A 20,624-nucleotide genomic window follows, 5' to 3' on the forward strand; every position below is an offset into this window, starting at 1 on the left:
TGCTTGCCTCCTTCTGCCTCTCTGAGTGAACATACCACAGATTGCTAAAGCCTACAGGCCAGCATTCTCATCCTTGCAAACATACCTAGCAATAAACTATCTGCTCAATGGAATGCTTTGGTCTCTAAAGCAATGCAATGTTTCCAAAAATATATACAATAAAACATACACTAAATCTCTGGCATGTGTAGTTAGGGACAGTAAATGCCTTCAGCTCCAAACACAGCTCACAAAATGAGATTACAGCTGTGTTTCAAAGAGACCACAGTAAAGAGAGTTCAAATCAGCACACCGGCAACGTGCCCAAGAATGGCAAGAAAATTAATTAAGCAAGTATCATAATAAGGTTTCTGCATTTCTTCACCTAACGCAGGTGGTTTTTTAAATTTGGAGCACTTACCAGCAGGTGCTGTGGCAGTTTTTGGTGCTAGAAGTAAGCTCCTGCGTGGAGTCGCTGTGCTGCTTGACACCTGTGTCGTGCTCTTGCTGCTGCCCTTGGGAACATCTTTAGAAGGTGCAGATGCCTTAGGGGTGGCTTGCTCTTCATTTCCAAAGCTGGAACCTGCAGGAGACCAAAACTGCAATAATTATAAGTCCATAAAAAATGTATGTGAACTGTGGCATACAGACTGAACATCTATCAGCAATTATAATCTACAATGACATGTTCTCACTGTGACTTGGGCGAAGTTACACAGACTTTGTCCAATATAAACATTTAGGCAGAAATACAGAGTTCCCAACAACTTACTTAACTCTTGGCAACTGTTGGAATCTGATTCCAATAGGAACTTAAGATCTGCTTTTGGTCTAGTTCCATGAAGGTATATGGGTACAAGGCTCAAAAAGAAACCAAGAAATTTCTATATATTTGTGTGGACAAGTTGTTTATGGCTTTGGAGCTACTACAGGAGCCAACCTACGCATTCACCCTAACATTTGAGAGCTACTGGTTGTCAGAACAAAGGAGAATAGCAGTGCTCAGTGGGTGGTGCAAGGCTCTAAATTCTCTACCCAGGTAGGATTTCCCACAAGAAGTCCCTCAGATCACATTCAGATGTTTGAATAATAAGACAAAAAATGAACAAAAAAATTCTGCCTTAACTCTTACATCCACCTCAATCATATTCTCATAACAAATCTTAGGTTGCCAAGGTTTCCACCTTATATTGACTTCTTTCAAAACTTTTAATAGGTTTGGTTTCCTCAAGGATTTGCCATCTAGGGAATAATGGCATCCTAGGTTCCTTGTAGACATAAGGAAAACAATCCTTTCTTAACATTTGAGAAAGGTAAAGTTAGAGTGTCTTCTTTACCCATCTGTCTACAAGGTCTAAGAGGAGCAAAAGATTACAGCAGATCTGGATTTGAACATTTGCAGATAAATATTTTGTTTGAAAAAATGAGTGGAGATAGCGACAAAAAAATACAAGGATTTTAGAAAAGGGTATAATTCTTATTTCAATTGTTTTATAAAGATATAATACAATATTGTTTAGGTACTACCTGCAGGAAAATGATAGCATGATTTTAATAATTGGTATGTCCAAGTCTCCAATATTTTTAAGACATAGGCTTCTTGAATGTGTGCAAGTAAAGGAGAGATTTCACATTTGCCTTTCTTACTGAAAATTTACTAGAAAAAAAATGCAGGTTGGAAAAGAAAATCCTACATTTTGATAAGAAAGAATAAAACTTTGGCTCTGACAAAATAGCTGTAAGTTTTGCTGTGCCTTTAAGGCTCTTGCATATAAGTCTTAATTTAAAGTGTGTATCTGCAGCATAAATGGATTTCTACAAATATATTTGACCTTTGTCAAGCTACATTAAAAATTCAAACAAAACAGTGTAGTGTACTCTATGCAGGAACAGAAAGACCGGAAGCACTTGTCACCTTCACACTGCTGTGCACATAACAACCCCTCAGCACATCAGATCACTGTTTTATATCCGAACTACACGGATTTTTAACCCGTGTAACAAACTTTTAAGATTATGTGCTGAATTATCCACTGACAAAACATTGCTGATTTCAGTAAAGTCACATCAGCAGAAAATCTGGCCCAGCCTAACTCAGTCTCCTCTGCAGCTGTGCACGAGGACATCTCTTCTACCAGGTGTCAGGAGGACGTTGCAGCATGTGTGACCACCTCAGGCTGTTTGCATCACACTCCTAAAGTGGTCTCATATATGTACTCACCCAGTCACTTTGGGTAGCACCACTCATAGAAAATTTTTTCTTTCTTCAGCTATTTGTTTAAAAGTTTCAGCACTAACCTTGAAGAGGAAATTAGTCTTTTTATTTGAAGAGCAATTCTGTTCAAGTCCTCTCTAATGTAAGCCCTTTATTCTCAATTGTGAAATGTATTACATGGAGAAGTTTAAACTCACAAATCTGACTGAATGGAAGCGATTCCTGCTTTGAAGAACAATGCCCAGGTGAGTTACATAATTTTTACTAAAAAAAAACCAACTAAAAAGGTTTTCTAGGTACTGAAGCTAAAGTGCTCTCAGCTACAAACACAAAACACAGCATAAGAGGTCTGCTAATTACATAAATGAGTGGGTGAGAAAGCTGAGAAAGCGCACCTTGTGCTGTGGGTGGACAAACATCTCTGGGGGAAAAATGCAAAGAAAAAAGTGATACAGCTTTTGATCTTTTATTAAGAAATGGACTCAGAGAGACAAGCTGCATCACTGTACTGGGTGTCTTGAGGCCACAGGGGCAGCCTGCATCAGGGGAGGACAGGGCTGTCCTGTATCAAGTGTGGATGCTTCCAGCAATGGACCCATCACAGGGCAGAGCCTGGCCTGTCAGCCAAAAAGGAGATGTTGCTGGGAGAATGTGTTTAAGAAAGGGCAAAATGCTGCTGGAGAGGACCATGGTGGAGTAGAAATCCATACAGCAATCCATGAAGGACCCCACACTGGCACAGGTGGACATGGCCCAAAGGAAGCTGCAGTCTGTGGAGAGCCCTCTCTGTGGAGAGCTCCTGGCAGAAGCTGTGGCCTCTGGAGATGAGAACCACACTGGAGCAGGTTTATACTGAAGAACTGCAGCCCTGGGTAAAGATCCATGCAGGAGCGGGAAGAAGTGTGAGATGGAAGAAACAGCAGAGAGGAACTTTTGTGGACTGACTGCAACCCCCATTCTCCTCCCACTGCATTGCTTAATAGGGATGTGGGATGGGGAAAGTAGAGAAGGGAGAAGTGAAGTCAAGACCGGGGAAAAGGGGTGTGGGGAACCTATTTTAGGGTTGGGGGGGTTTTTGTCCTTTTTTTTTTTTTTCTCACAATTCAATTCTATTTTAATTGGAAATATATTAAATAATTTTTCCAAGTCAACTCTGTTTTGCCTGTGACAGCAGTTGTTAAGTGATCTCCCTGTCTTTATCTCTACCCATGAACACATTCACCTAATTTTCTTTCCTGTCCTGTAGAGTGAGGTGAGATAGTGAGACAGCGGAAGGGTGGGTTGTCTGGCAGCCAGTCAAAGTCAACTCACCACAATAGCAATATCACTATAACCAAGATTTGCTGAGATAAGGTCACTGTAGTATCTCCTATTTTGCTCTTCACTCAAAGATGGAGTTTGGAAAGAGACAGTGGGATAAAACAACATATGTGTGCATAGTATGTCACAAAACCAAATGTTTGCCGATTCCATAGATATCACTGGGACAGCTTCTAGTTTCCCAGGAGCAGGGGAAGGTGAGTTCCACCTTGCTACATATGGTGCTAGATTACATATTTCTTTTCAAATAGCATTCAAAGAATAAATTAAATTAAAGATCTAAAAGAATACATATTCCTCATGGTCTAAGAGGAACATAAAGTTTTTCCTTTACTTCAACGAACCAACTTGTAGGAAAATCAGAACGCTTATTCATCAGATGGTATTTCTCAGTCCGTCAGGGGATAATGCCTTCCACTATTATCCACCACAGGTGAGTTAGTAGCATTTGCCCTCCCATAATACCAGCTCTTATTTTTCAGTGAAAGTCTGTACAGAAACACCATATGTGCAGGGGGTGAACAGTTTCCAAGTGATCACATCCTCAGTTGTATTGTACCTCTTCCCTCCTACTCCTCTACTCTGGCATTCTATCTTGCTTGCCTTTGAAGCACCTGGCAAGTCATTTGGGGGCTTCTACGTAAAAGTCCCTGTATTTTTGCAGACTCTGTGCTCTATAAGAAGCAGCACTGCTGACTTTGCAGTAGAGTGTTTAGCAGACTATTAATGATCTGCTGGAGCTAAAGGCCTTCAGCCTCAGTTTTATCATCTCCTCACTAGGAGCCCCAAGGAATCCTACTCTTCTGCTTGTGAAAAAAAATACAGAAAAGAAGAATAGTTGTTTGAAGAGTTGCAGTTACTTTGTAGAGTCCCAGCTGCAGCCACTCTTCCCCTACATTCTTATGCTGGTAGACATGCAGAATTCAGGGCTGGGAACTTATTGCAGACTGTGTGTTCAAAGAAAACCATGACCAAAATCCCACTGGCTCCCAGATGGCTTTGAACCACCCTCTCTCCACATCTGCCACTGTTCTCTTCACCTTCTGGCCCTGCCCTGCCACAGCTCGCTTCAGGGGCTCCTCATGCTCAGAAAAGGAAGGCTCTCTTGTATATGTCATTCAGAGTTTGTGTCTCTTGTATATGATCCTTTTCTGAAATTATTTACAAATATTTATTAAAAAAAAAGGATGGAAATATTTATTAAAAAGGATGGAAATATCATATTATATTATATATGACCATAAAACCAGCAGGAACATGGATGGGAAGAATTCTGCATTTGATCAGAAATTAATTAGGCCATGTTGCGTGGCAGGTCTTGATCTGAGATGAGACAGTGATAGGAAGAGCTGTGTTCTGGAGCCCCACAGCTACAGATTTCCCTGTCTGCAATCAAGGGCAATAAAGTCTCCTTTTGTTGGAGAACTAGATCCTTTCTAGAAAAGTAGCTTATTTGACAACACCTACGGGTCTCTGTTTTGCTGACAAATCGCAGAAGAGTATTATAGCTTCTGCAGCTCCCTGACTTGTGGGCAGCAATGTGAAGCCTATTGACATGGAGTGAGTTTCCAGCTCTGCATAGCAGGTCAAGCATTCACTGTGTGGGCAGTAGACTTAGAGCTGTTAGCTCCCACCACAGCTGTAATCACACCCAAGACCCTAGGAACATGCTGGTATCGTGTTATGTTCACTGAAGGACAAACATTTACCCAGGGTTATAGGAAGGCCTTTCCATGTAAAAGATCCTTGGATACTTCTTGATGCCAAGTTAATGACAATGAAGGTATTGCATGAAGTTGTTGCATCAGTGATCCCACTTAGCATTTCTAAAGAATTTTCCACTCACAGAAGTCAAGAAGCTTTACAAAAGGAGTTGAGCCACTCTCCAAATTCACACAGCAAGGAAATAGCAGAGACAGAGAAGCGAGCAGGAAAACCTGATAATGAATGAGGACTTTTTTTCCACCTGCAAAACACTGGGATGTATTATTCCCCTGGGTTTTACTAGGCTGCACTTTTGTGCCCCAGTTTTCAAGCACAAGTACAAGGACAAAGTGAAATTTAAAATCACTGCCATGGGAAATGATCTGATAAGGAAAATACCTAAACTACTGTGAATAATAAGGTGATGTTTAAAAACAAAACCAGCAAGACACACTTTACCCTAAGTTGGAACATTTGTCCACCCTTCAGTTAATGTCCATTCTTTATTTCTGATTATTATTTGTAAAGTGGTAAGTAATTTTTATAGAATGATTGCAAGATATGCAAGCTATCAGCTGAGATTTTTATTTCACTGTTTTAGGGGGTTACTGCTTTGAAGTTCAACATGGCTTATTTCAATATAACACTGCACAGTGTAATTTTCAAGAGACACATTTGAACACACAGCTCTGTAGCTCAAGCAGGAAAAAAAGCCATTGACCAAGTGGTACAATGTGATCATTAGTCCTGAGGGCTTACCATGCTACTAAGATGTTATGATAGTACATAAGATTACTAGCTGGCTAATCAGTTTTTTTTCTTTGTAGAGAGCCAGTATCTGGTATTTCTTGATACAATAGGCCAAATGTGCAAGAGATCAGGGACCAGCTGATGACAGATTTCTTTTCCATCCAGAACAAGAAGAGGCTTGAGGATTGCTGTCCACACAATGTTTATGCCTAACTTACTTAGCTTCCCATTGCATTTTTTTGGCTCAGACAAAAAGTAATGGTGATGGTCAGTTTTGCAGGTTTCCCACCCTTTGAGAAATAATCCCCTGTAACATATTTATTTTAGAGGAGGTTTGTGCCTGACAACATGCCTTTATAAAAGCTGATTTTTCAGAAGTCTAAACATTCAAAAATGAAACCTGAATTTTGAATTTTTAGGTTAATAATTTCCCACAAAATAAGGAGCCAAATCTGCAGTGCCTGTCAGCACAGGAGCCAGCTCTCAGGGTTTTAGATAGCTTTGGGTCTCTGCACTGCTGATGACTACCTCTGAGACAGCCCCTTCGTTGCTAGGGAGGGAGTTTGATGCCTTCATTGATGATTAATGACAGCTGTGTGATCAGTAATGGCTTTTGTACACTATCAGGTCTGTAGGGGATTGCTGCATGTCCATCCTTCTCCCCATGCCCTCCAATCCTCAATCCAAGCACCTTTGTCCTATGACATCTGCAGTCAGATGGTTCTGGCCCCCTGGATCTGGCCATGCAGAAAGCTGTTGGGCACCTGAAGGGTGGGAACCCTGCAAAACTGACCATCACCAGAAGAGCTGCAAAAGCATATCTGTGCAAATGCACTGGTAGGCTTCTCCTTCACCTCCAGCTGTCCATGACTGATTCTGCAATCAGAGGCTGTATTCTGCACTTGCAGCTGATCCAGGCAAGCAAAAGACAGAAGTTGAATTTTTGGCAGGACAGAGGGAAGCATCACCTCTTCAGGCTGTGCTTTCCTAACTCAGGTGGCAGTTACGCTGCCAGGGCAGCACTGGCAACCCTACTCACAGCAGGATGCCCTTACAGATATGGCCTTTCTTTGAGGCTTGGTTCACCAGGCTGTATCCATGCTGCTAAATAAAAGCTGGCCGAGTGGTGTAGACTGGCTCATCCTGCCACCACTCAGTCTAATCATAACAGCTTTTCTTGAGGAGGTTAGAGCAGCCCAAACGGTAGCCACAGTGTGAAGAACTGAGTGAGGGGCCAGGAGACTGGGCTTAGCCTGGAAGCCAGGCTTGCCAGGACAGCTGGACTTGCAGCCAAGAAGCATCCACCGAGCTGGGCCGTGTATGCTCCCAACCACTGGCAAAGGAGGTCATTCAGCTTAGCCTCACCTACAATGGAGTGGGTTTAAAAAAAGCGGAGATGTTTTGTGTCTGTGAAGTGGAATTAAAGCTCCTTCCTATATGTTTGACTGGTTTTGATGAGACTGAGTTTTTGAAATCTAGATTAATTTTTGTGGCACAGACACCATCTTCAGTGTCTTTCATACATAAGAGATAGTAGAAATACAGCCTTCTGCTGATAATCCTGCTTGTATCAATACTAACTAATTCATTTCATATCACCAACTAAAATATAAATTTTTGGATCTGGCTAAATGCATTTCTTTCTTGAGTGGAGTTACAAGTTGCTCCTTACTGAATTGTTACAAGCCCCATTGTGCAAGGTGAAAATTTCACCACAAAGTAAAATTTCTGTATGTGTTAGTGGGAGTTGCAGACAACTTACTTACTATGCCAGACTTTCAAATCAGATAACCTGTTTTATTTGGGTTTCTGGTGAAATGTTACATCTCTATCAGAAAAGACAAGCATTTTATTATGTAATAAAATTGCATTGTATGTTGGTGGTAGCTTTGCCTACCCCTGGTGGATTGTACAGCTGCTCGGCTAGCTGAGCGCTTTTGCATAGCTGGGTAATTAAAGCCCCTAAGGCCATAGAGTGAAGACAGCATAGTATTTTGCTGATCATTTGTAATATTTGTCAGAAAGGATAAGTTTGCTGAAATCTTTCCAAGGATACCTGGACTGCACAGACATTTTAAAATGGGCCTCAGACATCACTGTGTATCCAACTTCCGAAAGGGCAATCTCCTGGCACTATTTGAAGCTGAATTATCAAAGGTCATTCACGACCAAATCTTCCCTACAAGCTTTCCTCATTCAGTGTATGACTCTGATCACAGTGACAAGAAACATGTTACGAATACTCCACTGAAATGTCTCATGTGGTACTCTGAGGAGCGGAGGCAGTAGGACTCCATATTGGAGAAATACTTGCTTCTCTAATTGAGAAGAGAGAAACACACCTGCTGTAAGCTTCTCCTTGACATATGGATTAACATTTCTAACAGATCAGATGAGAATCTTCCTGTGTATTTACTGAAGTCTATCAATTAGTTGTAGCAAGAGCTGGTTCTTAAAACCTGAGGTACACTTGAAGGCAAACAAGTACTCATAGTGTTTTGGAAGCTCTACTTGCTGACACAATTTAAGAAAAACATATTACATGTCAGTTAAGCATTTAAATTCCCCTCAGTAAATTCATTTTGGGAGAGAAAATAAGTAGCTATATCCAAGCAACAGATTTTTTTGGATCCCGCGTTCGGTACATTTACTGAAATGAACTGTTACTGAAGGACGAATTTGTAAGAAAAACTGTATTTGATTCCCAGTGAGGGCAACTGAAATGTTGCCTTCAATGCAATGCAAGAAAAGTCTGATTTACGATGAGTGTTTTAGACAAAATGCTAGTCTCTATACTAAACAAAAACACGTGAAGTAACGAGCAGATTTACTTCAGGTATTTGTCTGGCACAGTCATGTACTGTATTAAAAAGGAGACAAATGAATACAGGTCCAAGGGCCACTTCTCCCCCTTGTTGCCCATCAGGGTACTCTTCCACACCACAATAATTCCCAGGCGCTGCAGAGCTCTCAAGGTAACACTGAGCATTGATGGCATTTTTGTCAAAGACAAATATACGACCCAATGCCCTCAGCTGTCAGAATGATCCCTGTGATCACAAGAAGTTGGCCAAAAGTTAAAATAACCAGAAAGAAGATATAGATAACATCAATTTTCTACTACCACTAAAGCATTAATGGCATGAATCAAAGTACCTAGGGGGGAAGTTTCCTGGGTAGGAAGGTTTTGATGTTCCTGGGTAGTCCTTCAGTCCCAGCACCACATTTCTTGAAGCACCAGCTTTGTAACATGACTTGTGCTCATGACCATCTGCTCTAATGGCACTAAGCCTGCTTCTGAATTGGCATACCAGTTTTAACAGGGCACAGGCACCAGTGAAAGACAGGATTAGAAGTGACATCTGCTCTGCAAGAGGTTCCTCCCGATGGCAAGAAGTGCCAAATTAGAGTCACGTGCTTTATTATAGGGAATGACATCTGCTGACACTTACAGCATTTTATCATCAGTAAATGCCTCTTCCCTGGAATTGCTGCTTTTAATTTGCTTGAACACTGGCTTGGAGTGCCATATTTTTACACTTAAAGATATATGTAATTCTTGGTAAAAGTGTTACGACATTTCAATTGTGATAATGAATTTCCACCAGCTTTAGCACTCCATACTGGTTGCCACAGCTCACCAGACTAGGAGAGGTTAAGCAATGCCCAGCAATTATCAGTGCTTAAGGTCTGGTAGCATTCAGTTCTGCTCCTTCTCTGCCAAACCACAACAACATGGGTGCTACAGTATACATGGAATTGTGCTAGATCAAAGAGCTAGTAAATGTGTCTGACTCCTTCCTTGGCATAACAATGGCTTCAGAACATGCAGTATACGTGAAGGAGTGGAGATGTCATACTGAAACCTCAAGGATGGAAGAGCCTTCGAAAGTTCCCAGTTAGTCACTAGTTAATTGCCCTTTATGAGATCAGGCACAGATCCTCAAAGCTGCTTAGAAACTTAACTCCTATTTCATTTCACATTCAAATCTAACTCACACCACTTATTCTTAATCACCATCTCAGCCCTGAAGGAGTTTCAAACCCATAGATGTCTCCATTTCAGAGTATTAAGGATGCAAGCAGCAGAGTAGAACCTGCCATGAATGCTGAACAGTGCTTTGGCTAGAGCAGAAAGGTGGTGACAGGGACCAAAGCTGTGTTTTGGAGACAGGCAGGGAGTCATCTAAGCTGTTCAGAGCAGCTATTTGCTGTGCTCAGATCATGTTCATCCTCTTGGACAACATGTTATTCAAGAGAAAATGCACTTGAGAACCTGCTTTTCCCACTTAACTTTCATCAACTCCTTTGTAAGTAATGTACAATGTGTACAGTGCTGCTCTGGACTGACTGCTGTCTAGATCTGTGTTTTGTGGCTATTTTAGATGTCATAAAAAAAAATATCTATAGCAAAATAAAAATCTGATAAAAATTTTCATGTAGTCCAGAGTTTCAACATTCAGGAAACATCTTTCAGTGTAAAGCTTTATTTTTTCCCTTGTGCTGGCTTTACTGTATTTTAAGGTTCCAAAAATAAGCTTGACTCATAGAATTCTGCTGATTGTTTTCCTCACAAATCATCTTAACCTGTTTGATCAAACTAAGTTTTCTTTAACAAATATTGTCAGTTATGAGGAGCCTGGATATAAAACTGCAATTCAAAAACAACTGGAGAGAGAAACACAGAGAGAGCAAAAAAGGCTTATATTATAAATGGCATTATCCATGGAGAGTAGGCATAAATTTTCAGTTATGTGACCTCTTGAAAATTTTTCTTATCTCATGCTTACTACAAACAGTGCCTTTAGTATATTATTTTGGGCAAAATTCAATTATTTTACAATAAACTAATATTGCAATTAGCAATACTAAATGCTATGACTTAGTGATCCAGCTAAATTAGTTTTGCAAAATGTTTTAGCTATGATTATATTTCTATGAACTAAAGTAATCTATACCAATTGACCTATAAACTTTTGCAGGGAACAGATGTTTAACTGCATTTATTTCACAAAAGGAAAGCTCTTAAAAGTATATAAAAATAAAATTCTGTTGAAACCCTCAAAGGTTAAATAGAGGAGGTAGTTTCTTAAAAAATGACAGTGCCTTTATAGAACAAATTATTTCCTCCTGTGTATTGGAATTTATCTGACTGGCAGTAGCAGTATTAAACTGAGCAGCTTCTCTTTATCACAATAAATGCTACTGATAGGTAATAAAATGTAAGGCCATTTAATTGGAGGATGCAGAATTGACTTCCATAGCATTATAGTGGCACAGACAGAGTGGAACAGTGAAGCTGCACATAGAATTGGCCCCTAGGGAGTGCAGCCACCAGGAGCACCATGAAAAGGACATGCAAACACCTTTCAGGTGGCTGGCATCAGACACAGCCCATGAGCAAGATTCACACAGAGAAACTACACAAGCAGCACATGCTAAAAGCTGCCAGAAGGAAGCAGTGAGTGCTGGCAGAGGGTGACTCTCTGCTGAGAGGCATTGAGGCACCGAGTCACCCATCTGCTGACCTCATAGATAGTGAAGGGAAGTTTGCTGCTTGCCAGGAGATCTGGCATGTCACAGGGAGACCGCCACAACTGGTTAAAAGTCCCCTATTTCTTTTCCATGTTGGCACCAAAGACACAGTTAAGCAAAACCTGGACAAGATCACACAGGACTTCAGGGCCCTGGGGGCCCAAGTGGAAGGAACAAGGGGCCCAAGTGATCTCCTCTGTGCTGCCAGTCTGGGATAGGGGTGAAGGCAGAAGCTCATGCATCATGTAGATCAATATCTACAACATCACAGGATGTTCTTCAACAAATACAGACTATTCAGGAGAGAAGTGATTCACCTGTCTAGAAGAGGCAGGAGGATTTTGGTAGCAGATTGGCGTACTTAGTGAATTGTGTTTTAAACTTGGGGAGTAGAGTCCACAGTTGCAACATCTGTATATCCATAAGCAACAGGGTGGATGAGTGCACCTACCAAAGTAGTGAGAAATGCTCCCCAACTCTTTTCAAAGGCAAGTACACACATAGTCTGTGCAACAGACAGGAGGAACTGGAACTCAATGACCAGCCTGAGAGTTATGATGCCATAAGAATTATAGAAACTTGGTGGGAAAATTCACATGGGATGACTACAAACTCTTTCGTACAGATAGAAAGGGAAGAAGTGGAGTTGTACTTTCCAACAGCACTCAGGAAACCAGTGTAAAGAAGCACAACAAAATGGTATTTCATTGGATCCACCAAACTGCCCTCAAGCAAGGCCTTCCAATGATGCCAGGAGAAGATGCATGTCCCACCTAGTCTTTATGTAGCAAACAAAACTGTATGAGCTGTGTATGGCTTAAAGGTTGCAAATGACCTATAGATGATATGAAGTTTGATTCATTGTAGGTGCCCAGGAAAAATATTTGGTAGTTGAAAAGACACGTTCTGCCTCTACGTGTTGGCCCCTGCCACACCACAGCTGTGTGTCCAGTCAGGAAGAGAGGGAAAGGATGAGAAAGTACCACCCAGACACCTCTGAGGGCCATAATTGGCAAGGGCAGATCTTTCCACATCCTTTCCAACAGCCTCTCTGCTTGTGATGTCTGTTAAAAACCCCATAAGCAGTGGGTAACACAGTATCCTCTCTGAAAGGAAAACATGGTTGTGCGGATTGCACCTGGCCTGGCTGGGACACCTGATAACACTGCTCTATTGGACAAGGTCATGCTTCTAAATCCATTGCTTTTAAAAAGCAAGGTCCTGATGTTATAAAGAGTCATAATTACTTGCACCCTCACCATTGCTCTTTTTCTTAAGTAGCACCTTTGAAGATAAATTCACTTGCCCATTTCTGGTGTGTGAAAACCTGAATTGCAGGATTAACAAGAAATATCCTATTAATTTCACCTCTGTATGAATCATTTTGTAGTTAAGACTTATAAAAGACTACTTAAATGAAAGCTTTTTGATCATACATTTAGTATATGGGTTATTGAAGTACAGCTTCTTATTTCGTACAATTTTAAATCCCAGTATATTTTTTTAGACACCTGAAATTATTAACAGGATCAAGAATGGGTTTGTGTATGTGGGGAGTGGGGTGAGGGGGTGAATGAGTACAAATTATTTTAAAGAGGCACAAAGTACAGTTAGAAGCATGATCTGTAGTGTTTTATACCAACACAAATAATGTCCTTTTGTATTTTAGGCACATTTAATTAACTCTGTGTGTATAGTACAAGTGCAGAAATACTCAACTAAATTGTAATCTACCAAAAAATTGTAATTCAAGTGATTTCCATAGTACTTGAGTTGCAGGAAAAGGTCTCCAACACCCCCGTACTCTTGAGGAGGAGCTGGATAGTTCTTAGCCCTGCTAATGAATGGCAGAGGCCTCAGGAGAGTCGAAGTAGCAGATCAGCCTTTGAGACTGTCCTGTGTTGTTTTGCTGGCTCTGCAGAGTTTCCTTCTCCTCCACGGTGGCACAATCTGACAGGACCATCACATGCCCTTGGTGTTTCTCTTATATTCCTGGCCCCTGAAGGCAGGTGGTAATGTAAAAATCTCAGTTGCTACTATTATAAAAGAAACTTGTACTTTTTTTTAACCTTCTTCAGCACTTATATGTGGCCTGAGAGCATCTCCAACATCTTCCTTTTAAAGAAATATCCTGGGGTTTTTATGAAAGGGCATGAACAGTATATCACATTACACTGCTGTGATGGCATACAGGTTAAAGGTGCCTTTGCTCTAAGGAGTGCTTAAAAAGCTCCTCCTTCTCTCAGTTAAACATGAACAAATATCTCAGGTCATTTGAGTCTCAGTCCTCGACATTTAAACATGTGGGTATTAGCACAGCTTTAGAGCACTGATACTGAAGACAAGGAGGCTCTTAGAGGAGACAGAACAGTTTTACAACTGCAAAAAGGCCAATATTGGTTACAATCGTGTATATCTTATTTGTAAACTCCTTAGGATCTGTGAAGCAAGACCATACCCCAAGACTGTCTCCTTCCAAATTTTCTAAATCCCGTGGATGAAGGAGGGAGTGGAAGATATAGATGAGGCTCTTTGGAGAAAGAACATTATTCTTTTCTGCATCAAAACCAGAAAACAGGGCAAGAATTTAGGGAAAGCAGCCCTGGAGAGAAAGACTTGGGGGTTCCGGTGGATGAAAAGCTGGACATGAGCCAGAAGTGTGCACCTGCATCCCAGAAAGAAAACTGCATTCTGGGCTTCATCAAAAGCAATGTGGCCAGCAGGTCAAGGGAGGTGATTCTCCCCCTTGTGAGACCACAGCTGGAGTGCTGCATCCAGCTCTGGGGTGCCCAGTACAAGAAAGATGTAGACCTGTCAGAACAGGTCCAGGGGAGGGGCACAAAGAGGGCTGGAGCACCTCTCCTATGAAGACCGTCTGAGAGAGCTAGGGTTGCTCAGGCAGAGAACAACTTCTTGGAGAAAAGAAGGCTTCCTGAAGACCTTAGAGCAGCCTTCCAGTACCTAAAGGGGACCTGCAATAAAGCTGGAAAAGGACTTTTTACAAAGGCATGAAGTAATAGGACAAGGGGGAATGGCATTAAACTGAAGGAGAACGGATTTAGATTAGATATTAGATAGAAATTCTTCACTTTGAGGGTGGTGAGGTGCTGGAACAGGTTGCCCAGAGAAGTTATGGATGCCCCATCCCTGAAAGTGCTTGAGGCCAGGTTGATGGGGCCCTGAGAAACCTGATCTAGTGGATGGCATCTCTGTCCATGGCAGGGTGTTGGAACCAGATGATCTTTAAGGTCTCTTCCAAACCAAACCATTCTGTGATTCTATAATACAAGTACCTTTTATTTTACCTGTTGTAATTTTGATAGCCAGTAGAGAGTCACACAAGTGAGCACAAGTGTTTTACATGCTGGTGGAGAAAAGGGAGAGACAAAGAGTTGCTGTCCGCTACTTGAATTATCCAAACAGCCCTCAAGGAGCGGTGATCCAGGCTGTCCCAGTACTACACTCCATATTTCCAGTCCCGCCTGAAAGTTAGGGCAGGACGCAGGCTCACAACAGGGGCTCACCGGAAGAGTGAACTACAACTACTGGTCAAAACTAAGGTGAACCCACAGCTCCTTTACTCATCTTTTGTCATCTTCATCATTTTTTCATTGTGACCTAAGTGACAGTAGATAATGAATTTGATGTTACTGAAGATGCTGCAAGTTTCAGATGGTGACCATTATTCAGTTTCTTTCCCTACAAAGGAAGCAGAGATCCCAAAGTATGATTCTGCAGTCAGTGTCCTGCTGCCACCATTACAAGGATCTTCTGCAGAGATTCAGACTATCGGATATTTGTTATCAAGACTTTTTCTTCATACTGAAAAATGGAATAAAGTATGTGATGATTAGTAAGTCAGCACTTTGTCTGTGTTAGAGGCAAATCCTGGGGAATCAGCCTAGCTTCTCCAGCATCATTTTGTCAATGTTCTTATTTTAGTGAGAGAGCTATGAAGATTAATTAACTGCAAATTGCTTGGGATGAAAGGTAAATATTAGATACTGTTAAGAAAAAAAGCTTATCAGCAGGTGAGATGAGGTTTATCTGCTTTCATTTGCACCCATGAAATTCTGGTAAATGTAAGAAATCTTTGTTAAAAGCCACATCCAACCACGCTGCTACTGCCTGCAGTGCAATATCACAGCAGTCATTCACTAATGAAACCCACCTTTATCTTGACAGCTTTCATTTTAAAACAGTGTGGCAACCACTGCTGTTTGCCTACAGGAGGAAAGATGTGCAAAATAATAAGTAATTCATGGATGTAAATTTGAAGGGAAATAATTGTGCTTTAAAATATTTTTTAAATACTTTTGGGGATCAATTATGAATTTTCAGAGCAAAACACCTAGCAATTTGCACTCACACTGAAATTGGAAAAATAAATTCTATTATATATACGCACGTATATATATATATACATATAATCCACACACAGCATTTTTAAAATAATGGGAAATTTTGAAAATTAAAACTATTTGCACAGGGGTTATAAGAAGAAATATTTGACACACAACTGGAGTACTGAATCTGGTAGCAGTACAGTTCTGTACACTTACTCCTCTAATAAGCAATTCTGAGCATATTCCAGTATAAATATAGCAGAAAGATATTAAGATAGATAAGATGAGAGTGGTCAGATTTGGTTTGCAGGTGGAATTTGAGACCTGAGACACCTGGCAGTGCAACAGTGAAAGATGAACTTTTTTTGAGTGATCTATCTAGAGCCTAAGCTATGAAATCCCCAATTCCTGACTTGTATTTCCCAAATCACATGCTGTTTCCCTAAAAGTAAAGCTGCTAATGGGCTCCCAGGGTGTGTGGGAGGAGCATTTACATTACATGCAGAATATTTTTCACATTACAAAAAGCAGATGCTTGACATACAAATGACTTCTGATATGGTAAGCATAAAAATTGTGCAGCACAGCAGTTCCTTGCAAAAGTCTGGGTGTGAAAGTAACTAAGAGCAACCCTCTTCTGCCAGGGCTGAGCTGAACTTGGGCTAGTGAGTCTGCTAGTACTGGTAATTGGAGAGTTTACTCTCTTTTCTTTAAGAGCAAAATTCATTTGAGCTTATATCCTCTTGCTACTTTTGCAGGATAAAAGGATTGTGATTACAGTCCTGTAAGCATAAGAAACTACTCTTGTCCAAACATGAGGTGGGCCAATGTCACTCACTGTCAACTGTCCAGGCTGCTGCCAAAGGACAGATTTTGTTGGCAGTGCAGCTTTCAGGCTGAACTGTGCCTGAACACTCGTGTCTCACAGCCTGTACAGGCAGATGGTATCTATTCATGAAAGGACTAGAGCATAAGAGAGCGGCTGAGGGGATTTGGGTTGTTTAGCCTGGAGAAAAGAAGGCTCGAGGGGACCTTATTGCTCTCTACAACTACCTGAAAGGAGACTGTAGCCAGGTGGGGGCCGTGTCTTCTTGAAAGTAACAAGTGACAGGTCAAGAGGAAATGGCCTCAAGTTGTTCCAGGGGAGGTTTAGATTGGATTTAGGAAAAATTTTGTCATTGTAAGAGTGATCAGGCATTGGAACAGGCTACCCAGGGAAGTGGTTGAATCACCATCCCTGGAAGTGTTCAAAAAAATGTGTGGAACCTGGGGAAATGGTTTAGTGGTTAACATGGTGGTGCTGGATTAATGATGGGATTCAGTGATCTTAGAGGTCTTTTCAAACCTTAACCATTCTATTCCCTGTTGCTTAAACATCTCTCAAATGGTGTTGTTCCTAGTTGTGTTATAACAAACCTAATTTAATAATCCAATACCCTTCAAATGGCTCATTCTAACAAAAGGTGTGGGCAGCACAGTGGCCTTGGTGGGCTCTGCTAGCTCCTTTGGTGTGACTTGAATTCACCAAACACCTGGCAGACCCAAGATGAAGAAGGTAGACTACAGTGCATGGATCATTATATCAAACTGAGATATTCTGTGTTTAATCAAATGCCATGAACAAGCATGTAGAGATTCAGTACTTGGTGATTATTTTTTCTTTGTGACTGCAAATTACAAATAATGTTGTCTGAGAGCAAGAAACACTATTAGCCCCATAGAACACACACACAAAAAATATTTTGTATTATAGACTATATGTCTCCTAAGCAAAGTACAGCCGTCATTCAAAATTAAGATGCACTCCACCAGAATCCCAACCTCAAAAATAGTCAGTAGCTTCTCAGTAGCTGGAAAAAAGCAAACAGCTTCAACTTTTATAAGTGGTAACAAATTTTTCTTCTGGTTTTACATGACAGGGTTTAATGAACTTCCTCCGGAGTTTGTTTTGGGTTTTGTTTTCTTGTTTATACAATGAAAAGAGAATGGAAAGCTTGAAAAACATACTGTCTTTTTCAGATTATTCAACACATCAGATACTGCTGGTTTCTCTGGAAGGTTTGTGGTTTTGTTCAAATTCATAAAGAAATTTTAACTGCTACACCCCAGACAGGGTTTTTATCCTCTTTGTATTCTCTAAAATTTTGTTTAACAAAGGTTTCCTTTGAGTTTGGAAATGTAACATATTCAGCTGAAAAACCTCTAAATTAGATTAACTGGGGGCAGTGGTGGTCCTCCAACAGGATTTCACCTGGTTCTTGTTAGCAGAATGCAGGGAGTTGCAATAAATCCAAAAACTTTTTGTGCTTTGGGTGATCCGGAAGACCATTTCTATGTAACAATGTCAGCATCATTGCCAAGTTCTGCCCATCTATTTATTTTTTCAGGAAGCTGTTTTGCAAATAGGAGGACTAATGAAATCTGGTCTCCTTTGAATTTGTGCTGTGTGCTTTATACATCTGCACTGCAGTGATAATGACAGCACACCCAAGTACCAGTTATTCCCAGAACAATGCTCCCAGCTCTCCATCAGATACATCATGAGCCTCTACCATGGTACCCGCAGATCCTCCTTGTGTTTGCAGCTTCAGTGTTTCTCTCCTGAAAAGGCTTCAGAAATGACCCAGAGAACCTTCTTTCCTCTTCCAAAGCCTCTAACTGCTATACAGGCTCTGGTGTTGTGGCAGGTTTTGTGCCAGAAGGCCAGACAGGTCCCGCACCACTGAGCTCACAAGATAGGACTTTTGCCAGTGGAAAGCACTAATTTGGATCTTTGGCCTTTATCAAGCTGCTACTTCTATGAAACCCATAGAATCTGGATTGGCTCTTTCTGTCAGAGCAGTTCAAAATGCAAGAGAGATGGAGAAACTTTAGTTTATTAATACAGAACCAATCCCTCTGAATAACACAAATTTTGTTTATTTGGCAAATAATGAAAAAAACCTGAGAAACCCCAAACATTTGAGGCATTATCATCACATTTAAAAGTTAAACATCTCCTGGAACAACAAGGATGGCTTTTGGGACCCAAAGGAAGGAGGAAAAGTCTTTCCTTGTCTCTGTCAAAATGACTGCATTGATACTGCAAAGGAAGCATGGGTTTGGGCTTTCCAACCAGTGAGCCGTGGGAAGCCTCTCTAATGCCATGCAGACACTCCAATTTAAGCAGGAGTACAGTCCTAAATTAAGAGGCTCAACAAAAATTCAGCTGTCATACATTTGTTACTAAATTAACTGTTTTTAAGTGATATATTATTAACTTAAATGCTAGATGAATCCTTCAAAAGCTATGACTCTGAGTCGATTAGTGGAGTGGGAGTGCTTTTAGGCTATGCTTAATACATGTCTGATTAATTTAAAGCCTTATGATTGCCTTCAATGTCATTATGACCCAAAGTCAACCTCCATTTTATCTGTCAAAGTTGTTGTAAGACTCTTTATGTGGTGGAACATTCTCTTCTGAAATTCTGACTCTTTTTTAGAAGGTAAATACAAGTCTTTTAGTAGCATTACTTGAGCCTTGAGGCCTGGATATCCCAGGGGCTCCCTCCACAAAACCAGGACCATCAAGCATCCTAAATTATATGTAAACAAACACACACTTGCATACAAGAATTCATACAGGGTTATGTTTTCTATTTGCTTCCCAGAAGCAGAAAAATGTCAGTAAGAGATGAGGAAGATCTGCTGACAGGTTACTTTGGCTTCCTGGGTACTTCCAAAGTGCCAAGTGGATGGAGAGCATCTGAGTCCCTTGGTATTGGGGAAATCACAACTGGGTTTACAGCATAGCAAGCTAATATCCCAGCTGCCTGGAGCCTGCATGGCTTTAGGTGGACATCTACAGCACAAAGTCTTACTGGGCTGCCCCAGGGGCTAGACAATCCCGAAAGGACACTTGTCAGCTGGCAAGGGTTAAAGCCACTAGCTGTTTACTGTGGAGTGTACCATGACCATAGCTTAGCCAAGCAATGACACAGGCAGAGACTTGCTGGTTCACAATCACTATCCTTACCACCTCCTGGATCAGATAAGACAGTATTAATTATTTATAAACTTATCTATTTATATTTATATATATATTTATATATATAATTAATTATATTAATAAGTGCTACCAGAGTATATTTAATAGACTCAGTATCTGACAACTGCTACTAACCACTAAGATAAAAGTTCTCTTTATTTATGCTTCCCTTTCTGTAAACATTTAAACTGTTTACACTTCAAGTGGTTTTGAAAATACAACAGTCTATATTAAGCACCTATAAAGGGCCTCCTCTAGCAGGGCTGGGAAACAATTCAGAGGTACAATATGAATCAGAGATAGAAAAGAGTCACAATTACAAAGATATCTGATATCTAGCAACAACTATGACAACAACAATTCTTTGAAAACTTTGTATAGGTGTATCTATGACATAGTTTTAAATAGGAGCACTCAAAGGTAGCAAACACCTCAAGAAGAAAAAAAGCAGAACTGTGAGAGCTCTTGAGTTTGTACAGCCCTTAACACAATGAGGCTGAAAATGGCTGTGATTCTTTTTCATGTAAGAACAAAATATCAGCCCTGCTGGCAGTCAACACATCCAGCTAACCCAGTTTTCTTTTTCACTGGTGATCAGCAGCAGAGGCTGAGAAAAAAAAGGCACAGAAATAGAGCAAAAGATAGTGAAACCTCCCCTCCTCCTATGGTTTTTCCAGCTGCAAAAGCCTGGTGGTTTGGGGTCTCTCTGCTCAAGGTACTTTCTGTGTGCAAAGCAGTCCTCTGTGTC

At 40.9% G+C, this 20,624-nt stretch overlaps 1 protein-coding gene across 9 annotated transcripts in view; it reads right to left on the reverse strand.

Moving 5' to 3' along the window:
* The window catches only part of MTUS2 (microtubule associated scaffold protein 2), a 249,671-nt gene that overhangs the window by 62,611 nt on the left and 166,436 nt on the right, over positions 1-20,624 (reverse strand). For all 9 annotated transcript variants that reach the window (XM_027677805.1, XM_027677803.1, XM_027677802.1 and 6 more), the window contains one exon: positions 401-562. In XM_027677805.1, the coding sequence (XP_027533606.1) occupies positions 401-562 (162 nt within the window). The remainder of the gene's footprint in view (positions 1-400; positions 563-20,624) is intronic.

Source organism: Neopelma chrysocephalum, unplaced genomic scaffold (assembly GCF_003984885.1).
Source record: "Neopelma chrysocephalum unplaced genomic scaffold, ASM398488v2 Primary Assembly neopelma1_43, whole genome shotgun sequence".
Classification (NCBI taxonomy): domain Eukaryota; kingdom Metazoa; phylum Chordata; class Aves; order Passeriformes; family Pipridae; genus Neopelma; species Neopelma chrysocephalum.